We start from the raw sequence: 25,244 nt of genomic DNA, 5'->3' as shown, positions 1-25,244 counted from the left end.
TCAAGTTTTTGGAACTTGATACATTTTTCTTGTTTTTAAGGTTTGTGTTAAACAGTGGGACACCTATTATTAATTATTAAATAATGAATAATTGTTTCAATAATAATATTCTACTTCATACTTTGTAAATATATATGTTTTGCATTAAATAACGTTAACAAATGTTTCAAAACACTCATAATTTAATAATATTTTAAATTTTTATAATTTTTTATTACATTCCCTGGCGGATTCGATTTGCGTAATGTCTACTTAACTAAGCGGACTTTAGGTAGACATTAGGTAGACATGTAAAAAAACGTATAAAAAAGCTATTAATCGACTTATTATGATAAAAAAAAGTTGATAAAAGGGTAAATGAATGTTTATAGAGTAAATTCGTACAAAATTTGTAATTAATAAAGCAATAAATAATTAATAATGAATGGAAATGTGCGCGAGGTACCTGATCAGTTCAGCTGTACAATTATTTTCGTGCTATTTTCATGAAAAGAATATAAATTAACTGCAAAAACAATTGATATTTATAAAAAAGTGTAAAATTGATTTAATTTTATTGTTTGCAATACGAATTATTAAATAATAATTAAGTTTTTATCAAATGTGAATAGTGTTGTGAAAACCTGTGAAAACTAATGAGTTACTACATTACCGATCGCATATGAGAGATGGCGCCACCAGTTTTTACAATACAGTGCGAGCATGTTTTCTTCCAAGCTTTTGCTTTGAAAGAAAATAAAAAGTGAATTTTAAAATGCAGAATAAAGTTATACAAATAATTATTGATTTCATAATTGTTTCTCGTCCAAAATTACGGACATGATTGCAGCTTTTTTGTTACACTCATCGAGAACTTTTTATTATCATATGCGATCGGTAATGTAGTAACTCATTAGTTTTCACAGGTTTTCACAACACTATTCACATTTGATAAAAACTTAATTATTATTTAATAATTCGTATTGCAAACAATAAAATTAAATCAATTTTACACTTTTTTATAAATATCAATTGTTTTTGCAGTTAATTTATATTCTTTTCAGAAAATAGCACGAAAATAATTGTACAGCTGAACTGATCAGGTACCTCGCGCACATTTCCATTCATTATTAATTATTTATTGCTTTATTAATTACAAATTTTGTACGAATTTACTCTATAAACATTCATTTACCCTTTTATCAACTTTTTTTTATCATAATAAGTCGATTAATAGCTTTTTTATACGTTTTTTTACATGTCTGCCTAATGTCTACCTAAAGTCCGCTTAGTTAAGTAGACATTACGCAAATCGAATCCGCCAGGGTTTCATTATGTACTCCGAGTTAATCTTCATTAACAAAGGTTCTATTGGCCAAGGGTTGGTACATCTTTATTTTTCTATATAATAAATGTGAAAAAAGAAATTATTACCTGGGTCCTCAGAGTTAATCCTCATTAACAAAGGTTCTATTGTCCAATGGTTGGTTCTTTTGTGGTATTTGTTCCGGGGTTTTAATACAGGTATAAATACGTATATATGTTATTTATAATGAACTACTGATTACTCATATAAGAGTATCCTTTTTGCACTTATTGGCTGATCAGTAGTTACTGATTCATAGTTACTCATAGTTCTCTCATTCTTTTGGATATTTGGTAGTTTTATTGGATAAAAGGCAAAATTAATTATATTGGATTAAAGTAAAAATTGGTTATATTGAATTAAAGGAAAAATTAGTTATATTTAGTAAAAGGTAAAATTAGTTGTATTGAATTAAAGAAAAAATTGGTTATATTGAATAAAAGGCAAAATTGGTTATATTAGAGAAAGTGAGCAAAACGGTTAAAGTTATTTAGATTTTCATGAATCAAAAATAAAATTAAACGAAGTATAATATGGCCAACATAAAAGAGTATATTATTTTAAGTGATAAAGATTTAAAAATTATTGAAAATAGAAATAAATTGTTAAATTACATGCATATGTACAAATTTGAAGATTTATTAAGAAAAGATTCCAATTCTTTTTTTAATATGCAAAGTGATTTGTATGTACAAATGCTTGATTTTATTGTCCCAATTAGAGACGGTGATAAGCATATTTAAATACTTTTTAGCCGTAATAACAATTATGGTCACTGAATTTATGTCTATTACTATAGAGTAAGGCTTTATATTTTTGATAGCCTTAATAAGGGGTGTTTAAATGTGCAGCAAATAAAATATTTAATTAGATTGTTACCTTTTAAACCAACAGTAGTTTTTGAAGCTGTTGATCAACAACCTTTTGGTAGTGTTGAGTGTGGAGTACATGCAATAGCATTTGCAACATCTATATTATTTAACGTAATGCCAAACCGTGTAAATTATGAAACTGATAATAACAAAATGAGAAACCATTTTAAGTCAATGTTTGAAAATAATTGCTTAAATAATTTTCCGACAGTAAGAACGTCTCACAATAGGAATTCGATAATAGAGAATGATTAGAACCGTCTTTTCATAAATTGAACTCAGGAACATAAAAATTATATTTTAAACTATTGTTCTGTTTTTAATACTTTTCCCAGTAATAATATTAACAGAGTTCTATTAACACAAGAGTTAAAAATTAAACATTCTTTAAATGACACTAGTGAAAAGAAAATAATTCGTACAACTTATAATACTCTGAACAAAATTTTACCACATGAATATTTAACAATGAAAACTTTTCTGAGTAAAGAAAATGATAAAAAGATAAATTGAGCAATTAAAGAGAAGGGAAGAAAAAGGAAGGCAAGGCGCGAAGTTACATATGAGCAGTAAATAATAAGACAGGAGAATGAGAGATTGAGAAAACGTAATCGTAATAAAACAGAAATAAAAAAGAAAGAGCGCAAAAAAAATTTGACATGCAAAAAAAAGAAATTATCTATAAAAACTGAAGATGGAAAGAAAATACGCAAGGATAAAAATTTGGCATGTAGGAAAAGAAAAATATCAATGGAAACTCAAGATGAAAAGAAAGTGCGTCAAGAAAATAATTTGTCATGTAAGAAGAAAAAATTTTCTACGGCAACGGAAGATGAAAAGAATGTGTGAAGAAAAGAATTTGACATATAAAAACGATAATCGGAATAAAAAAGTGCAGGAGTTGCAATAATGTCTGTTGAAGATTTAGATTAAAGTAAAGTACCACAGAATTATTTAGGTTTAATAAATGTAGAATGTAAGTTTTGTAACGGGTTACATTTTTTGTGTGAAAGACTGTAACATAGATACATCACGGAGGAATGTCCCCGTGAAAAGGACATTATGATATCGCCTGAATGTCACAAAAATATTCCCGGTTGATATCAGCCTGACATTCAAGCAATATTCCGTGCTACTTGGGTGGTAGATCCAATATAGAGAAATTTTTTTTTACATTTCTAATATTAAATTTTTTTGTAAAAAAATGAATAAAAAATATGGTTAATGCACACTAGCAACGTAGTCGGCCGCTTGCGGACGACAAAGTTGCTAGTTTAGATTATAATGTTTAAAATTTTTTAAATGTTCTACGCCTGTATATTATCTGTAAATTTTAAATCGCTTAAGTTGGAGAAGTTATTTTCTTATCTGAAAAGCCGATAAGTTCATGAATTTCAAAATTAGATAATTGTATTCTTTAGATGGCTTCTCAAGTGTATCATAATAATATTCCCAAAATTTGCATTCGTGTCCTTTCTTGTTCACGAATTTTGAAATAAATTGTTCTTGATTTGTGGCAAGGTAAACAAACGATGTTTCAAATAAATGTTTATTGTCTTTATCGACATATTGCTTTAAAATTTCATCTGTCAACGTCTCCAAAGTATAATCTACGTTTTCTTTCAAAGTAATTTTTCTTTTTCCTCCTAAAGAACCCGTAGTACCAAATGATCCTTCAAAATTTTTTTTGTGCCACCAAGTAAAGAAAATATGTTTCTTTGTTTCTTTGACAATTTTTTGCTGGCGTTTTTTTACCAATTTTTGGACCAGACTGAAAATCATAATCTGCACTTAAAATTATCATCATTAAAATAAATTGTTTATAAAGAATTTATATAACAAAAAGCAAACAACCATTTCTTAAAGTCTCGATTAAAGTTAAAGATAAGAACATATATAAAATATCATTTATGACAATTAAATAAAAATGCAACAGATAAAGCAATTACTTGGTAATGTTTGAAATTAGAAACACTTTACCTTTTTCTTTTTAGTCGATTTCTCCAAATCATTTTTATCTAATTCACTATATATTTCGTGAAACCTTTTCCTCTTGTTTGCACCAAGGTCCTTTGGAATTGGAGTAACTAAAAGAGACATTAAAATCATTAGTGTATAAATGTTTTATTTAACAAATTATTTAAAAACATTAAAATTAGCATAAATGGTGAACAAGATAGTAGCTTTAAAAGAATTTTACTTAAAAAATATTAATTTTATTAAACAAATGCAGTTATTTTATTTGAGAATATTAAAAATTCTAAGTAAGAATAAGAAATTTCTGTACGCCCTCATGAAAAGGGACCACTTTAGCACTAACTATTAAATATTATTAAACATAAAATGTATTATCAACTAAAATTATTTATTTCTTAAAAGGTGATAAAATTATAAGAAAAATAAGACCTATAAGAAGTGATTAATCCATGATAAAATTCCGTACCTGTTGATACAACAACGTCGTAAACCTCGACATTTTGCTCTAAATGATAGTGATGCTCATCAGTTTCCAACAAAAATGTTTTTCCATTTTCAGAATATTCCAATTTGCTTCCTTCTGGATAATTTTCGGTGATTACCGATTTTTTTAGCAGATTATCTTTAACCTTCACGTATCTAATATTGTTTTGAAATTTTATTTCAACGGTTCTAGAATTTTGATTCATCTATAATAAAAAAATTATATTAAAATTAGTTTTCAATAACAATTTAATGATATAAACTTTAAAGTACATTAATTGTTTTATTAACGTTAAATGTTTATTGAAATCTTATATATATTTTGTACCTTAATTAAATGGAAACTTTGTTTAATAAAAATTGTTTGATATATAAAAGTTCTGTACAATTTGCCTAAAATGCGATCAAATTGATTTGTTTATTTTTGTTCATAGTAATAAAATAATAAAATTATACTTAAAGTACATGTTTTAAAATTACGATTTAATTCAAGTTTCAAAACTCTCATGAACAAAAAATTCTTTTCTTAACTTTCTTGGCAATAAGAAAATATAATTAAACCACAAAATAAATAAATAAAAAAAATTACGCTTATGCTTGGTTTTGAAGAATTTTACGTTTTCAAATAGCGGATAATTTAAAAAGGAATTTTTCTTCAGAAAGCGAGTATAATTTTATACAAATATATATATTTACAAATAAAAATTAATTATATCATTAAAAAAATATGGTCACTTACCTTTTAACCCTTTGTTTATTTTTATTTTTTATAAAATATTTAAATAAATAAATACAAATATATTTTTATACAATCTTCAGCCTGTCCAGACATACACGTTGAAAACGTAACAGAACGTAAATTGCACGCACGCGTGCATACGTGTCGTCAATTCAACTCGATTTTGCTACATTTTGCCTACGTGTGTACGTGCCTTTGAGAGGCCCATAGGCGCTTCTGTAGTTAACAGAAATCGTGTCATATTTTTTTAAAAATCTACACTCATTTGAAGTCTTTTTTATTTTTAATTTCAAACTACCCACTTTTTTCACACATTCTTCGTATTCAGCAGAATAAAGAAAGGCACTATTATCTGCACGTTTCGATGATATTCGATTCATTAAATTATTTTGAAAACGGTTCTTGTCGACTGAATTATCCATTTTAAATTATAATTAATAGATAGGGTCAACTGGGGTAAATCCGAACGCTTTTAGTAAGTTTCAACAATAACATAAGTTTTTTCTTTAAAAAAAAATACTTCCGGTATTCTGGTGCATGAAGTTGTTACTTTACTTCCATAGAACAATTTTATGGGGTAGAAAAAATTTTTGATAAATTACAATCGCAGGAAACTTAGCGTTCGTATTTACCTCGATACTTTGCAACTTTCCTAAAATATGGGGGTAAATACGAACGCCACTGTATTTCAGAAAAATCTTAGGGAAAATAAATTTAAAGTATTGCAATTGTTAAACTTATATAAAAACTCAAAAAAAATACGATAATAAACCTATTATGTAATAATGCATCATATATAAATACAAAAATCAAACAGGTTAAAAATTAAAATGCATTACACAATTAAAACCTTCAATAACTTTATCAAATCATAACGGATTTTTGCAAAACTTGGTACAGAAAGTATTTTGGAGTGATTGAATGTAAATACAAAAATAAAAGTCAAATTTTTTAAATTCAAAATGGCGTACTTTCCTAAAACTTATTTTTAAAAATGATCTAATTTGCTAACCCTGAAACCCCCCGAGTAACAATTTTCGAGCGAATCCAATGAATTTTGTAATTGTCGTCCGCCATTTTGAATTTTGAAAAACTGACTTCAAATTGGTAATTAGCGACCCCAAAAACCGTAGAATACCAAATTTTATTAAGATCCTGAAAAACTTTTTTCAACAAACCATTTGGCAAAAAAATTGAAACACTCCTTCGAGAGAACAGAGATTAAGTTTCTGCTTATTAATTACTAACGAGGATACGTATAGAAAGAAAAACTTTTTTCTATGTACTTTTATAATGTTAAAATAATAGTGTAATCAAATATAAACAATTTTGTGTGGCTCTGATGTAAAAAAAAATTATTGAAAATACCGTTCGGATTTACCCCAGTTTTCCAATTTTCTTGGGTAAATACGAACGGTCTGATATTATTAATAAAATTTTACAGAAGGCAAAAATCAAATATAGTTTCTGTTCTAGTATTCATAACAAACAATTATAAATAATAAAATGAATTTTTAGCTTCTTTTTCTTCAAATACGAGACAAAATACTGAAAGAGTGTCATCTTTGATTTTCAATCTTTTTTGCAATACTTGTTATCTTTGTTTATGCTGTTGCTAATTAACAAACAAAAAATGGGATAATACTTAGAATCTCTTCAAGAGGATCTGAGGTAAAAATTCTCATATCGAACTTATTTTTAAAAATTTTAATTAAGCTGAAATAATTAGCGTTCGGATTTACCCCCCGTTCGGATTTACCCCGACTGACCCTACTTGCGTCGTTAACTTTCGACAGTTGATTATTCACTAGTCAATAAAATTTTTCTTAACACTACAAATTATTCATTGACGAAAGTTTATTGTGAGGGAAATAATATGAACTTTGTTTATATCATTAACACTTCTTTATTTATATCATTTTCGACATTGCCCAAGATAGACTGAGCATTGTCGACAATGCCCGGAAAAGCTGAATAAGATGAATATTTGTAGACATGGAACTTTCAGATCCAATATGGCGGACGAAAATTAAAAACTCATCGGATTTACTTGAAACTCGTTACTCGGGGGTTTTTTGGGTCGCTGATTATGAATACGATGTCAGATTTCCAAAATTCAAAATGGCGTATCCAATATGGCGACCAAAAAAAATTTGAAATTCACTAGATTTGCTTGAAACTTATGTTACTCGGGGGTTTTCGGGGTCACTGATTACGAATCTGCTATCAGTTTTTCATAATTCGAAATGGCGGATCCAATATGGCGACCAAAAATTTTTATTAAATTTTTAAATTTGCCATCCGACTTATTGGATTTGACATTTTAAATTTTGAAAAAGTGATATCAAATTCGTAATCAGCGATAACGAAAACCTCCTAGTAACAAGTTTTCGACAAATCTAGTAAATTTTAAATTTTTTGTCGCCTTATTGGATACGGAACTCGATTACCTTAGAAGAAGCCTTCAAATTCGCATTAGATTTTGAGGGCCGACATCAATATTATAATGCTTATCACTATTCAGGTCATTATCAACCAAGTGACTGCGGACATAGAAAAAGAAGCCCTAGTCCAAGAGTGCGTTTTCCCTACCCTAATGAACAAATGAGATATCACACTCAACCTCCAATTCCTACCGGAATACTAAAAAATCCTTACTCAACACAGTACGCATCTACCAGTCACCAACAACAAATCTTTAGTCATCCTAACTATTATCCTCCTAATGCTTATGTGCCTTATAATTCATATCCTTATTATTCTCACTCATTACCACAAGAAGTTCAAGGGAACAAATCATATGAAGGGACTAGAACGTCACCACGCGCTCAATCCCCACATCTTGATGAAAAGGATAATTTAAACTTGAACTCAGCTCGACGGACAGACGCGACGACGAGTGCACAACAAAAAGACCGTCCGACAAGTGTACGGATTCTACGATCACAAGAAAAATCTACCACACAAGTAATACAAAAGAATCCCCAGTAATTACAATGAAATCATAGAGTTTTCTAAACACATCTGCAAAACTATTAGTAGATACCGGAGCGGATGTAAACCTAATTAAATTCAATGCATTACAACCAGATCTAGAGATTCTTCAGCATGAAGCCATAAATATAGCAGAAATAATTCCTATAACATTAAGAACACTAGGAACAGTTCAAATAGAAAAAAAGGAAAAGAAGTGACTTTTTAAGTAGTACCTTTCAACTTTCCCATAGACTCAGACGGCATATTAGGAAAAGATTATTTGCGAGAAGAAAAAGTTGAGATTTCATTTTGGCATAATACATTAGTAACTCATTCTAATCCCATCGAACCCATATTTTTCTCAGACAAAGAATCCTTTCAAGCAAGAGAAACATTAATTGAAAATAAAGCAAATAGCAATACAAATATAAAAGTAAAAGCAGGGAATACGTATTACTAGCTAACAATTTACAAAAAAAATTTACAAAAAAAAATTTTTTTTTTTAAACAAAAAAAATAAAAAATTATTATTGTTTAAACAAATTTTTCTTTGATAAACGTATCTTTAATTTTTTTCTAATACTAATATTTCGATTCCTTAGGATCTCACGAGTATTTTCATAAAAAAATCGATGGAGACTCTTAAACTTTCCGAGATATTGAATTTTTTGTCTTTTCGCGCAGCGGCGAACTGCGCTTTCAATGCTAGTCGCTGTATGCAAGCAGCTGTTCAAAAGTACTAATAGCCCGTAAATCTTAACAGAATTAAATAGTTCCTCTTGGCTAATGATCAGTGATAAATATAAGATAAATCGGGTCATTTTTATTGCTTAATTATTAATTATTTATATTTTTAAATAAACAACTAACACATATTTATTGATTTCTTTAAAATTTTATTTTTTTACAAAATGTAACAACAAAAACAATTGATAAACTATCCAAATGATTTAAACTTTGTTTTAAGGATAAATCCATTTTATTTACATTAAAAAATAATTGTTATAAACAATTATTTTAAACAAATTTTTTTAAATTTTATATATTTTTTTTAGAAATTTTACTGTTCTTATATAAAAATTTTAATAACTTCCCTAATCTATCAACTTACTATAAAATTGTTTTTCATGATAAAAAAATTGTTATAAATAATTTGATAAAAAATTAAATTAACTTTTGTTTCTTTTTCAAGTTTACAATATTGTTTTTTAACAATAATTGTTGCAATTTTGTAATCGTTTTAATGAAATGAAATGTGGATTAAAACACAGTTTGCAAAATGTTTGTTTGACTCTTCTTATCCCCTCTTCAACAAGTATATTCCTTCAAAGCGAACGCGCAGGCGCGTTCCGAATATACACGAGATTATCCGAATCGCGAAAAAACCAAGTCGACGGTTTCATTGCTCCTTGTAACGGAACAAAACATTATAAAATAAAAATTAAACAAATTAATAAAAATAAAACATTATAAAACCTTGTCAAACAAACATTTTGCAAACTGTGTTAATACCTAGATTACAGCAAGCCTTTAACCGTAACAACAGATGCTTCAGATTTTGCAATAGGAGCAGTATTAAGTCAAGACAAAGATGGATACACCCGAATTAAATTATTCAACAACAGAGAAAGAATGCTTAGCAGTTTTATATGCAGTTCATCATTTCAGACCGTACATATATGGTAAGAAATTTACTCTAGTTAGTGACCACGAACCTTTAAGGTGGATAGACACAATAAAGGATACAGGACAAAGATTAATCAGATGGCGATTGAAATTACGAGATTATGATTACGAATTTCAACATAAATCTGGTAAATTAAACACAAATGCAGATGCATTATCCAGAAATGTCTATTCAGATGACAAAGAAATTTCAAAAAACGACACTCAACCAATTAGAATTTTAATGAATAAAAAACTTGATAAGGTAAAACTAAAAGTAGATTCTAATATTAAGCCTAAAAGAGGCAGACCAAGAAAAGGCACTGAAAATTCTTAATTAAAATCTATTTTAAAACCTCCAACATCTACTGCAACATTAGATGTAAGTACAATAGGATTAAGAGTTTCAAAAAGAAGGTCAGCTCAATTAAAGAACGACCTTATAGAAAAAATAGAAAAAAGTTCACAAGAAGTTATAAGACCAAACCCGCCTATTCAAAAACCAAGTAAAAGTGTCCTCCCAAGCTTAAAACTTCCTCCAGCAGGAATAAAAAGTCCAAAAAGTGCACCACCTGAATTACTACCGAAATTTAACCTTACTATAGACAACATAAAAAATCCAATAGTTACAATAGAACCGCCTAATTATACTAGCGAAGAAAGTTCTTCAGTAGAACAAAGGGATATAATAAATTATACACAACAATAAACAACAAAGAGCAGAATTACATGATTCTTTTGCTCGTTTTGATGAATCATTAAAACAACGTAAAGAATGGCTAAAAAACTCGTCAAAGCCCCATAGAAATTGGCCTATTCATTCTGACGGAGATGATGATGAAGCAGTTCACGAAGCAGCCTTAGATTATATTCCAGGTAATCATTCCGATTTTTCACAACAATTAGAGCTTATTTAGGACTATGCCAAGGGTGAATCAATGTGGAAAGAGCAAAATTCAGAAACAAATAATGAAAACAATGGAATTAATTTTGAGACTTAAGGTTCGGATGAATAGAATAAAGAGATGGAAGAGCGATAGAAAAAGAAGAACAACAAATACATGATACACCAACCACGAAACGAGATAAAAACTTTAATCGAAAAAGTGTAACCTTTCACGATATGAACACTTTTGCCTACCTCAACAACCCTACAGCAGCATCCACACCATATCATGGGGAAATAAAAGAAATAGAGACAGAATCAAGTAGTGAAGAATTAGAAGATTGTAAAAGAAAAAAAAATAAAGATGATCAAAATAAAAGACTTATAATAAAAACCCCTTTATCCAGTGTTTATCCAGAAATACCATTTAGCCTTTCCAGAATAAAGAAAGAAAACACAAATATCATGAGCAGTAGAGAAAATCTTACATATTATAAAGGCAACTATGTTCATTTTATATCTGCAGATTGCGAATTTAACACTTCTATTAGCAGATTACTTATTGACATAGGAGTAATAGATGTACAAGAACAAAAAAACCAATAAAAGGACAAATTATAATAACCCCAAGAGGAAAATACAATATTTTCAGTATAGTTATAAAACATAATCATTTTGACCCATTAATTAAAGAAAATGTATATATTGGATTAAAAAATTTAAAAACCTTTTGTTATCGAGGGAAAATAGAAGAAATAAGAATATTCAGAAAAGGAGATTTGACCGACGAACTAGCAAGAGGAGAGTTCTTACAAATCCTCAACTCCATTTTTGAAAATAGTAATAGAAAACTAATAATATGTTACGGACAAATATCAGTACCTAAGGAAGAAGTCTGAATGTACATCATTAAACAATTTCACAGAAGAAACATAGCAGAACACAAAGGAGTAACTAAAACATACAGAAGAATAAGAGAAAAATTTTCATGGCCAGGAATGAAAAATCAAGTAACCAAATTCATTCGAAAATGTCCCACTTGTCAAGAGTAAAAACTAGTTCGAATTAAAACCCGTGAACCAATGCTTATCACAGATACTCCATTAGACGCTTTTGATAAAGTTTCACTAGATACTGTAGGAAAATTACCTACTACCTACTCTTGGAGCGAAGTCATGCTGTATTAGTAGAATATATCAAGCAAAATGCTGCCGATTATGATGACTGGGATAAATTATTACCTTTCGCCATGCTTGCATACAATACTTCAGTTCATGAAGCGACTAATTTCACTCCCTACGAGCTTGTCTTTGGAAAGATAACCTGTACTCCTAGTTCCTTTCCTTCGGAAGAAAAATTAGAAACATATGGTTCCTATTTGACTGAACTAATAACTAGATTAAAGGAAATTCGAATCATCGCAGCAAATAATTTATTAGCAGCAAAATGGAAATCAAAAGAAAGATACGACCGAAAGGTTAAATTGTTTAAAGGAAAGATAGGTGACAAAGCCTATGTAATTCGAGAAGGTATCAAAAAGAAATTTGACCCACACTATCACGGTCCATACAAAATCGTAGATATCTTAGACAAAAATAATGTAATTTTAACAAATGAAGAAGGTCAAAGGTTCCAAAAACACGTTGATAAATTAAAACTTTCGTATGAATAAAAATAATAATACTATTTTATATTTTATAGATGACTCAACTGGTACTCCAAACACCACCCATTCAAGGAGAAGTGATCGAGGAAAACAAATTTCCTAAAGGAAATATTAGCAGAATCGAATTCCCAAAAAAGGAGTTAGAGGAAATAGCTATTGAATACGATTTTACTAAACCCACATATGTAATAGAAAAAGTAACAGGACCACCTAACTGTAGGAGATATACTGTCAAATGTACTTTAAAAGACCTTAATAATGGTAATACGTTTGTAACTTTAGCGGAAAATGAAAGGAAAATAAGAGATGCTAAACATACAGCTGCATATAAAATTCTAAAGCAATTAGATGATACTTATTACTTTTGCGAAGAAGAATCATCCAGTTTGAATGTAAAAACTTATGTAATGTGCTTAGAACAACCAACGATTTTAAAATTAAAACTCTATAAATGGACTAAAAGTTGCGAAAGCTGTTATGAAAGAGGGCATATAAAATCAAACTGTAATAGGCCTATCCGAAACAAACGACTAATACCAAAGACAGGTACAGAAACTGAAAATAGCGATGAATTCTTGGAAATCCCAGGAAAACCAATTGACGAGCCCAAGAAAAGATACAATGACAATGACAGTTGGGATTAAAAAAAATATATATAGATAAACGAATGGCAAAATTATACTTAAAAATGTTTTAAGAATAATATAAAAATTTAAACTAACTATCAAAATAAATATTTTAATAATTAGTAATAAACACAACATAATTATAAGAATTTGTTATGACAGTCAATAATTAATCAATCAATAAATATATTATCAAAAGTTGTAAAAAAAATAAGTAAATAATAAAATAAATAAATAAATAAAAGAAGGGCGAAAGAAAAGAAGGAAGGGGATTTGGAGGTCGCCTTCTTCTTTCCTCCTTATTTTAAAGAAAGTTACAAACAATCATATTACAATTGTCCATAGAATTATGTCACTAATAATTATGTTTCAAAAAAAAAAATTATTTTAAGGTGCTTACACAAAAAAAGCAAAACTTATAAAAAATTAATTTTTCAGATGGAAATTCCATTTTTGGGGATATTTTCTGACGCAACCACCTACATTTCAATGGCCTTTAAAATATTACTTCTCTTAATCGCTCTCATAGTTATTAAAAATTTATACATATTGTATAGAGTCATAACTATGCGAAAAAGACGTACAAATACAACAACAACGGTTTAGATTCAATTAAACTCCACCTGCAAACTTTCATTGAGGACAATGAAAATATAAGGAAGGAGGACAAGACTTAATTTTTAAATATTTTAAACAATCCGCCAAGGAAATAGCGCCATCCATGATTATTTTGTTCTACTTCTTAAATATCAAAATAAATGTCTTACATACGTGAAGCCATTGTGCGACAACCCTAACATTATGTCAAAATAAATGTCTTAAGGTACATTTACACCTTCGGTAAAAAAGTTTTTTTTTTTTTACTTACAAGATTTCGTTCACACGCCGCTTTTCCAATGAGATAGGAAAAACTTATTTTTTGCGGGAATTTTGAATTTTAAGTTTTATTTTAGAAGGTGAAAGAATGTTCGTATTGATAAAATGAAATTATTATTAGAGAAAGACAATTTTCAATTTAATTATATTATAATATAAATAAAGAAGAAGATTTTGTAATTTACAATAAAGTGAATTATTAATAGAGTTTCTCGAGCTCAGTCGATTCAGTTTGTTCTGGCCACGAGAATGAAACACGATGATAAACAGTTTTACGTTCATCGTCAATAATAATTCTCGATAGTTTGTAAGTAAGTATATTTTTAAATATTATTAAAAATAAATCTTGAACTTTTTATTTACATTGATAAATAAAATGTATTGTTTTTGTAGTCTTTTGAGCACGCAGTGTTTTTAATGCTTGACAACATAACCTGTACATATGTATTATATTATTGTAACATTAATGTTTTTTATGAAATAAAAATAAAAAATGTTATTAAACTTCACACATTTTTATGAACTATTATTATTTAAAGTATATATGGTAATTCTTTTGTACTGTTAAACACTTGTGTAGATAATTAAGCTTAATATATACGTATTCGGTTTGTCGTCAAACATCACGAAGGATTAATTTTGCGTGTTCAAATGAAATATTAAAATTTTTATAATTTTGCAAACAATCATTTAAATAAATCATTAACAAATTTTCTGTTCCTTATTTAATATTATAGTTGCCGCACAAAATGGACTATAATTACCAAGGAGTAAGTTGTATAAAATGAAAAATATATATATACATTTTTTACTTTAAAAGTTTTTTTAATAAGAACGTTTACAAATAATTTGAAATCATAAATAACATTTTTTTTAAATAACATGTACAGTAGAAACTCAATTATCCGGATAAATGGATGCAGGCATGTATTCAGATAATCGATAAAAGTACAAAGTGAACGAATAATCGAATCCCTACTGTAATTATAATTATAAATATACCGTAAATAAAACATGTAATAATTTTGTAACATTATTATCTAACGATTATTCTACTCTCATTTTGTCTTTGATGTATTCATTTTAATAGATTAAATATATTTTTAAATTATATTTTAAAACTTTTTCAGCATATTAAAAATATTATAGTTGCAAAAATAATTCTCTGAAGTTATGAAAATTTTTTTAAATAACGGTAAAAATATAAATAAGCATCAGGCTTCATCAATATAAAAATTAATTAATGTTAATTGCCATCTCGTATTTTTAATAATTAAAAATTGCAAAATATGTCATTTTTGATAAATAAAATATAATAATTGTATTGTAATTGAAAAAAAGATTAGTCGCATTAAAAATCTAATTAGAGATACGCATATAATAAAACTATTAATTATTTTCAATTATTTATTATTAGGTATTGAGACATCTTTATTGCGAAATGTGCAAAGAAAAAGTTCCTTATAAAGACGGATGGAGACATGGGTGTTTTCAAAATATAGACTTTGATAAAATAACATGTATTGGAAATGTTATTGTTAACCAAAGCGATTATGACAATATTGAGTTTTTGGATGAAGATGAAGAGGAGGTTAGTATTTTAGAAAATATAAATAATGAATCTACATCATTTATTCAAAATATATTAAAATATCATTAAAATGTAAACATTTTTTAAGAGAGACTTTTTATTGTCTGTAAATTTGATTCTAATTGTTTCAAACTTTTATATCAAGTGTTTTATTGTTGAAATTTTATGTAATTCACCAATAAAAGCTTTGCTCCACGACTCAAGTAATTATAAAACCAACGATGTTGTTAAAAATTTTGACTTCTAGTTGGCTCAATTGAGTCATTCTGATGTTAAATAAAAAAGGAGCAGAATTGAGGAGAGAATATTTTTTTTATGCATCGAATTACGCAATCTTAAAAATGAAAGCAACGAATTTGTTCATTCCTATGATATCAAATTGTGTAAAAGGCACTTTTCTATTTACATAATTAAATCTTTGTTTAAAAAGTAACTAAAGCGATGTAAAACAATATTAAATCAAATAAAATTGATTTTTTGGCTATAAACATTAAAAAGCTTACTTAATATGGAACTGTTTCTTGTATTTAGGTTTTACAGGCAGATATGAACCAAATTAACAATCCAGTTAAGATTAAGGGCAAAAATCTTCCTATTGTCAAAAGTGTCGAATCTGTAGATTTTGCTACTTATAAAACAAGTATAGGTTCTCAAAAAATGTGGACCGTTAAAACTGCTCCCACACAAATTAATTCTCATGACTTGATAACTTCATCAGTACTAAAGAATCCTACTTTAATAGCAGAGGAATCTATTGAAAATAATCAACCTAATTCGAAAAATAGAATGATGAATCTAAAAACTAGGGAGACTATCTCTTTACCACCAACTGCTCCCACACAAATTAATTCTCATGACTTGATAACTTCATCAGTACTAAAAAAATCCTAATTTAATAGCAGAGGAATCTCTTGAAAATAATCAATCTTATTCGAAAAATAGAATGATGAATCTAAAAACTGGGGAGACTATCTCTTCACCACCAATCCAACCGATTGTTGATGAAGAAAATAGGAATGAAATCGAATTGAACGAAATGGGCATTGCTGAGGCAACTGAAAAAAATTTGATCACGCTGTTGGAATTAGTAAAGGAAAATGAGTGCTTATGGAATTTTACATTGCCCATTGAAAAACGCAATTCACACTTAATTGGCAACGCGTGGTTTAATATAGCCAAAAAGTTCAGTGGTAAGTTAAATAAATTGTCTAAAGAATTCATCGCGAGAATTTTATGTGGACATTTAGATAGGATCCTATGTAAAATATGCAGTTTGCTAATTTTATTGATTATATATTTGGGTGAATACTTTATGAAAACTCGTTTTTTGTGAGAGCAAATATAGAAAACACCATAATTTACAAAAACGAATAGAAAAAAAGTAATTTTATCTGAAATATTTTGTAACGAAATTTTAAAAACTTATTTTGTCATTCATTCTTGGTCGCTATGAAATGAAATAGAGTACTCTAATCATATTAAGTTAATTTATCATTCAATGAATATTTCAATTAATTTATATTGTTAACATTTATGGATAGAAGAAAAAATTTTTTTTTAAATTTGAATACAGCTTTCAAAACAATGTCATTTTAATTTTTATTAATATGATATTAATAATTAATATTAATAATAATAAAAATTAATATGCTATAAATGGAAACATTTATTCTCATGCTTGTTCATAAGAACCATCAAAATGTATGTAATACCTGCACTTAACAGTACCACCTATAATTGAATGGACATCCCTTTTTTCTTGAGCTGAAAATGGTGAAACATTGAAAATAAACAAAAAAGAAACTTTTCCTTTTATTTCCTTAAAAACTAATGAAATTATGAAAAAATGACACCTGATAGAAGAGATTGTTTTTCAACGTTCTTGGACTTATTTCAATCGTTATATAATATAGTTTTCATATTATTCAATGGTATTTAGATAAAAATTTTCCCTTACAAGCTACAAACCGGGAAATTCGGATCATAATATGTCGGAAAATTAAAACCCACATGGCATCGAAACTTTTCTAAAAATTTATTAAAAATTGACTTGCAAACTTGGAATTATTTACTTGTAAACTTTAGCAGAAATTGTGTAAAGATTTTTTCCCACTGCAATAAATGTTTATCGTCAAACTTTCCTGAAAATTTCATAACATATTTTTACTTATAATAGAGTAGTCGAAAATGTAATTTAAATGTTCAGGAAAGTTTGACGATAAACATTTATTGAAGGGGGATATTTAAATCTTTACTCAATTTTTACTAAAGTTTGCAAGTAAATCTTTAATAAATTTTTAGGAAAGTTTCGGTGCTATGTGGGAAGATATTTTTGCAAAAAGAAACTCATTTTTAAAAATAAAATAAATATATTACTAAAAAGCTTTCTTAAATTTTCATGTATCTAAAAAATTTACATATTTTACTCAACCACTTTTAACATTTACAGGATGGACACCTAAAATAGCCAAGGATAATTACAATTATTTGAAAAATATTTTTACACGCAGGAATGTTAAACCTCGGAGTGGAGCAGCGGGTAAACAAAAGAAATATTGGATTTTTGACGAACACTTTTCGTTCCTTAGAGGAGTAATGAATCCTAGTAGGCAAGTATTAAATGGCAAACATAAACACAATTGAAAAAATCTTATTTTAACCTAAATAAAACTCAATTTGAACTCAATAATGCTTTAACATTGCTTGAAAATATTGCCAATATTGACGAAAAATGTTAAGACAACATTGCGTCAACATTGATTATGTCTGCCCTTTGGAAATATTAATTAAGAGCGTCATTCCGATACATGAATTTTGCAATAAATACAAGAACAGTGATTTGATGTAGAAATTAAGTATTGCCCAAAAAGCGTGTTCCAAGAAAGTACTCTGTTCTTAAGAGTTTATTTGCGCCCTTATCTTAAGGTCAAGTTACTAGGTGTAATGTATTTATTAGGTGTAATGCAGAAATTTCCCTACCCGGGCCCTAGTAGGGAATGAAACGCCGCGCCCGATCGGGGCCAGACCAGGACCTCGATTTCCTGACCAGGGCCACATCGGGCGCGGCGTTTCATTCCCTAATAGGGAAGCCCGGTCTGGTCCCGATCCGGACCATGGCAATATTTCTACATTTCCATTTTTACGTGCCCCATATACTTTAAAGTATATGGGGTACGTAACCACTAAATATCATTACCTTAAGTGACAATTCATTGATGTATAGAAACAAGTAAAATATAGATCATATTTTGTGCAAAACAAATAACAAACATATAACATAATCTTTTTTATTAATGAGAAGTCGTTAACAACTCGAGCTTCACATTGTTTATCCAGATGTTTGACAATTAGCTGATGATATTACTCTCTTCATATTTTATAGCACGACTTCCAACATTTCTTCTTCGGAAATCGCTGAAGAATCTGTCCATGCAAATATTCGAAAATTAGGTTTCGAGAAGAAAGAATCTAATGAATCTCCTATATCGAGTGAGTTACTTTAATATTTTATAATATTGTTCTATACGTATTATTCCATTTATGTCATCATTGTTATTAAGTAGAAATAATAGAAAATTCTCAATGAATCTTTTTATCATTTTCCATGGAATGAAACTTTTTTTTCAAGTACGTTGAATTTAAAGTTGTAACATGATTCTATTTTTACTATGCAGAAATATAATTACATATTCTAAATTTTAGTTATTGCAAATAATAATGTAACTTATAATTTCTTATCTCATTTTGTAAATACATAATTACCAATAACTTACTATTTATTGTGTCTCTGCGCCATATAAGAATCAATGTTCATTTTATATTATTTCATGTTTGAATTTTTTCGTCAAATGAAAAATGATATATTGAATGATATTTTGTACATTTTATTATGACATTTTAAAGCATTTAAAATTACGTCATGAGTATAAAATACTATTCTGTAATATGTATCAATAGATTTGTTTAAATAGATTAGAATATTATTACAGGTAAAAGAAGGAAACCATTAGACCCTTTGGAGGAAGCCTTAATTGAAAACATTAATAATAAAATGACACAGCAGCGTGATTCACGGAAAAGTTTGAACGAAATTCAGCAATGGGGTCAATGGATGAGTCAAGAAATACAGAATTTTTCACCCACAGATAGGCTTGAAGTTCAGGCCTTCATCACTAATTACATTTTTGAGAAAAAAAAGATTTCAGTATTTAACAACGAATTTTAATATTGAATTTTTTACTTCGTTTTTACTTTAATAGGTATTTCAAATATCTTTATCGTTTTAACGATGTTTTCTATTTCATTAACCTATTCCAAGGTTACTTTAATTTCGTTATATATTAAATTTTGTTACTTATTTTGAATTGCATTTTGGGATACTTATATTGCAAAGACTGAGTTATGGAATTTGTTCTAGTCTTGAACTATATACTTATAAGTAGCGTGAAGAGTTGTTCCAGATTCTTATTGCTTCAAAAGCGATTGTTTTGTAGCTTAAATGAATCTGTATTCTTAATACTGTTAATATTTTTTTGTTTGAAAAAAATTTGAAGTACAAACTAAGCGGTAATGTATTTTATGATTATACGTGTAAAAAGAAAAAAAATATCTGACGACCAATGCCTTACTATTAACTATTGTTTTTGGAAACAGTATATATACTACGTCTCAATATTTGTGATATTAAATAAATATGTATTTAATATGTAGTTAATAAACAGATCACCTTCTTTATTAAACATATATTTTTCTCTTAAAAATTTCATTACAGGAATCCATATAACCGAATAATCATTTAATATCAATTTCAATTAATAGAATTAGCTTGAATAAAAATTTAACAAATTCTCCATTGTTAGAATATTTATTTATCTAAAATTTCTAATGTAACATGGTCTAAAGAATATTTTTTAGAGTATTTTCAAATTAACATGTAAAAAATAATGAAGTTTTTATTTATTAATTTCGAATTTATGCTAAGCTACTTCCGTCAGATAATCTTTGAATTAGATTAAAATTAAATTTTATTGAAATAAAAATGTAGTCAAATGCAAGTTAACTTAATCAAATTACCATAAAGAGTATGTATGTTCGAGATAATTTTAGAATGATCCTTCGTCAACTCTCCTTTGCTGCCAAGAGAGTTTCCCTTCATTTAAAAAGTACTTTGTAAATTCATCCCTGATGTACATTGCAGCAAGTTTTTCTTCACGACGACTTTGAAAAGATGTAAAAGCATCCATTTTGAAATCATGACGCCAGTCTCCATTAATTTCCTTTTCATTCTGATCAATCCTGTCTATTAAAGTGGGTGGGCAATAATGACATTCGAATTCATTTGAATTTTCTTCCTTGATTCTTAAAAAATTGTGCAAACAAACTGCTGCTGGTATAATTAAGTTTACCAACTCCATGTTTCCTTTAATGTGATTGCGGAATATTCTCCACTGAGCAACCAATATGCCAAATGTATTCTCAATAATACGTCGAGCACGGCTCAGTCTGTAGTTAAATATTTGCTGATCATTTGGTAAGTTTCCTGTAGATCTTCCAGGATAAGGACGCATCACATTACATTTAATTCAAAAGCTTCATCTGCTACGGACACGTGGGGAAGAAGAGGACCTCCTGGAATTAATGCAGAAGAAGGGGGAAGATGAAGAGAATTATCATTTAATCGTTTGCACAAGTTACTGTTGGCAAAAACACCACCGTCACTTTGCCTCCCATGGGCACCAACATCAACTATTAAAAACTTGTAGTTTGCGTCAAAAAGGGCTAATAGATGTAGACTGTGGTGGCCTTTGTAGTCGTAGTTTTTGGAACCACTATTCGGTTGTGCCTGTAATAATAAAGCAAATATTAAACTTCATGAATAAAGTTTACTTAAATTTTTATCTCCTATTCAATATATACTTAGTATTATTATACTACAGTCTCGAAGTTTAAAAAACAATGTAAAAATAATAAGCTATCTAACAAATTGTTGCATCTAAATTTTCGTATTTTAAAACAAAGTTTTACTAAATTTATAAATCTACTTATAGTCGCAGTTGAAATAATTACATTTAATTACAAATAACACGATAAGAGAGACACTAATGCTTACAATAGGCGATGATAATTATTCATAAAATTCATGTTTAAAATTATTTTTCAAAAATGAATTTAACAAATTTTTTAATTTCTTATTAAAATAATATGAATTGATGGAAAACAAAAAATTACCAATTGCTATTGTATGCTACCCAGTGGGCACGGAGACAAAGGATGTCTTTAGGACGTCCCTAGGACAAACCTAGGATGTCCATGTCCGATCAAAAGACGTCCTGAGGACATCTTATGTCCAAATGACGTCTTTAGGACATAAGATGTCCTTGGGACGTCTTTTGAACGGACATGGACATCCTAGGGATGTCCTAGGGACATCCCAAAGACATTCCATGTCCCTGTGCCCACTGGGTATTTGTAATTGGTAATTGTATAAGTATTGTATAAGAATGATGAAAAAAATCCTCCAAAGGAGTTTTTAGCAAGTTAACCAACAGTTACCTCCATTACTACATGCTTCCCGTCCATTGCCCCCCAGCAATGAGGAAATTGCCACTTTTCTTCAAAGCCCCTAATAACTTGATTCCAATCCTCAGGACAATTTGGTGCTTTTAAGACTTTTTCTTGTAGTATGTTCCAAATGCATCCCAAAACTTTGTGTACAATATTACAAATTGTAGAAATCCCTATGCGAAATTGTCCTTGTAGAGATTTGAAGCTTTCTCCAGTTGCCAAGAACCTAAACAATAAATGTTTATTCAATACAATATTAAAATTTATGTGATTCATTACTAGGAAAAATAATAAATATATATATATATTGACCGTTAGAGAGCGATTTTAATATCTTTGCAATGCAACTTGCTTTACTTTTAAAAATTCTATTTCACAAAAACATTAAATAAAAATCTAAACATCTTACAATTTTTAGACGTTCTACACTCTTATAATTTGAAAATCGTAGATTGTTTTTGAATAAGGATTGTAAACTTTCATTCAAAATCTGTTTCAAAATTCAATATTTCATAAAAAAAATTTTTTCAACAATGTAGGCCAAAATCTATCACATTTTAATTTTAGTTTCACACTAAAAAAACTTGGACTGTTAATTTTTAGAAACAATTAATCCTTTAATATTTCAGTGATAAAAAAGTCAAGGTGAATTCGCAATTTCTTTATGACATAACTAATTTTACGTCACTCTACTAGTTCACAAAGTTTCAATGCACGTTAGGCATCCTAAAAATTAATATAATGAAGAAATTAAATATCTCCTATTATAAAGCTATATGTTTATGAAGTGAAAACAAGATGTACAACTTACCCCTAAAATATATTTCTCTGTATAATACCTCAAAGTAATAATTAGCTTCTGCGATGGAGTGATAACATCTCTTCTTGTAGGAGCACTTATCAAATATGGTCCAGTTAGTTGTAAGAGTTCTTCATATTGAACCACACTTACACGTAGATACTCTTTAAACATTAATGGGTCAAGAAAGGCCATCTCAAGGTAAAGATTATCGTGAATACCTGTATGAAAAATTAGTAAGATATCTATTATATCTTTAAATAAATTTACCAAGTATTAGGATGTATAAAAACTTAAATAAGAATAAATAAGCGTCAGCATCATTATCTTAAATCAGAAGATGGAAAATGTGTAGGAAAAAAATATTTAAAAAGTAGTGAAATTTATATCTTGCAATTTCTATTTCACCTATGTATTTTAAGAATCAATTAGGGGTAAATCTTATAGTGATTGCCAGTTTAAGGTATCTTGTATTATGAGTATACAATTATAAGACTTAAGTTTTAATATTAAGAAATAAAATAGAAATAAGAAATAATAGAGTAGGCGAAAATTTAATTTAAATGTTCAGGAAAGTTTGACGATAAACATTTATTTAAGTGAGAGATTTAAATCTTTACACAATTTTTACTAAAGTTTGCAAGTAAATAATGTAAATTGACAATAATTATTATTAAGTGTGTTTTAAAAAATTAATCGGAACATCCAAGAGCTCATATTTATAAGAATCACTCATAAACAGAAAATATATGAACTTTTATGATTACATTTCATATTTACTCAGCAGTAGAAAATTCATGAAATCCAGTGGACGTTCAAGGATTACCGGCTCATTCTCGCAGCAGTCGGATATCCATAAAATGTCCAAAGAGTGTCCATGGACATCCCTGGGACATTATATGGATATTCAAACTCCCGAAACCTTTTGGATATCCCTAGGACGTCTACAGAATATTCAATAAATCAGTGCACTGGGAGCAATTAATTAAAAATTCAATTTTTGAACACTTTAAACAAAAATTATATGATTTATTTTACCTTGTTCTTTTCGCCGTTTCCACAAAGGATGAACCCAAAATCTCCTTTCAGATATTCGCTTACGTTTTCGCCTGAGTAATAATAATATTTGAATGTCCTCATCCACACTTGTATCCGATAAAAATTCATCTTCATCTTCCACATAATTTATAACCTTTTAAAATATTTATAAAATAAAATGAATTTTGATGTAAATTAAAAACGAATACTAATTAAAGAATGTATATAATTTTTATTTTATACAACTTACTCCTTGGTAATTAGAATCCATTTTGTCCGACAACTATAATATTCAATAAGGAAAAGAAAATATATTACTGATTTATTCACATAAATGTAATATTAATATATAATATAATATTAAATAAAGAAAAGAAAATTTGTTAATGATTTATTTAAATGATTGCTTGCAAAAATATAAAAATTTTAATATTTCATTTAAACACGCAAAATTAATCCTTCGTGATGTTTGACGACAAACCGAATACGTATATATTAAGCTTAATTATCTAAACAAGTGTTTAACAGTACAAAAGAATTACCATATATACTTTAAATAATAATAGTTCATAAAAATGTGTGAAGTTTAATAACATTTTTTATTTTTATTTCATAAAAAACATTAATGTTACAATAATATAATACATATGTACAGGTTATGTTGTCAAGCATTAAAAACACTGCGTGCTCAAAAGACTACAAAAACAATACATTTTATTTATCAATGTAAATAAAAAGTTCAAGATTTATTTTTAATAATATTTAAAAATATACTTACTTACAAACTATCGAGAATTATTATTGACGATGAACGTAAAACTGTTTATCATCGTGTTTCATTCTCGTGGCCAGAACAAACTGAATCGACTGAGCTCGAGAAACTCTATTAATAATTCACTTTATTGTAAATTACAAAATCTTCTTCTTTATTTATATTATAATATAATTAAATTGAAAATTGTCTTTCTCTAATAATAATTTCATTTTATCAATACGAACATTCTTTCACCTTCTAAAATAAAACTTAAAATTCAAAATTCCCGCAAAAAATAAGTTTTTCCTATCTCATTGGAAAAGCGGCGTGTGAACGAAATCTTGTAAGTAAAAAAAAAAACTTTTTTACCGAAGGTGTAAATGTACC

The 25,244-nt window shown here is 28.1% G+C and overlaps 3 protein-coding genes across 3 annotated transcripts; all 3 read left to right on the top strand.

Annotated features, from left to right (window-relative positions):
• The first annotated feature begins 9,983 nt into the window (after positions 1-9,983).
• Positions 9,984-13,253, top strand: LOC127278175 (uncharacterized). The gene is made up of 2 exons (XM_051299752.1): positions 9,984-10,322; positions 12,645-13,253. The coding sequence occupies exons 1-2, from the start codon at positions 9,984-9,986 to the stop codon at positions 13,251-13,253; spliced, it is 948 nt and encodes a 315-aa protein (XP_051155709.1).
• A 1,121-nt stretch (positions 13,254-14,374) lies between these two features.
• Positions 14,375-16,593, top strand: LOC127278172 (uncharacterized). Its single transcript, XM_051299749.1, has 4 exons — positions 14,375-14,422; positions 14,849-14,881; positions 15,529-15,702; positions 16,234-16,593. The coding sequence occupies exons 2-4, from the start codon at positions 14,861-14,863 to the stop codon at positions 16,591-16,593; spliced, it is 555 nt and encodes a 184-aa protein (XP_051155706.1). The 5' UTR covers positions 14,375-14,422; positions 14,849-14,860.
• LOC127278167 (uncharacterized) lies at positions 16,506-20,341 on the top strand. The gene is made up of 4 exons (XM_051299745.1): positions 16,506-16,892; positions 18,152-18,311; positions 19,085-19,191; positions 19,692-20,341. Exons 1-4 carry the CDS (start codon positions 16,646-16,648, stop codon positions 19,925-19,927), a joined length of 750 nt encoding a protein of 249 aa, XP_051155702.1. The 5' UTR covers positions 16,506-16,645; the 3' UTR covers positions 19,928-20,341.
• The last annotated feature ends 4,903 nt before the right edge of the window (positions 20,342-25,244 follow it).

This window comes from Leptopilina boulardi, unplaced genomic scaffold, assembly GCF_019393585.1.
Source record: "Leptopilina boulardi isolate dan_hultmark-lab unplaced genomic scaffold, ZJU_Lbou_2.1 LbouV2_197, whole genome shotgun sequence".
Taxonomy (NCBI): domain Eukaryota; kingdom Metazoa; phylum Arthropoda; class Insecta; order Hymenoptera; family Figitidae; genus Leptopilina; species Leptopilina boulardi.
This window is presented reverse-complemented; position numbering and strand designations above follow the sequence as displayed.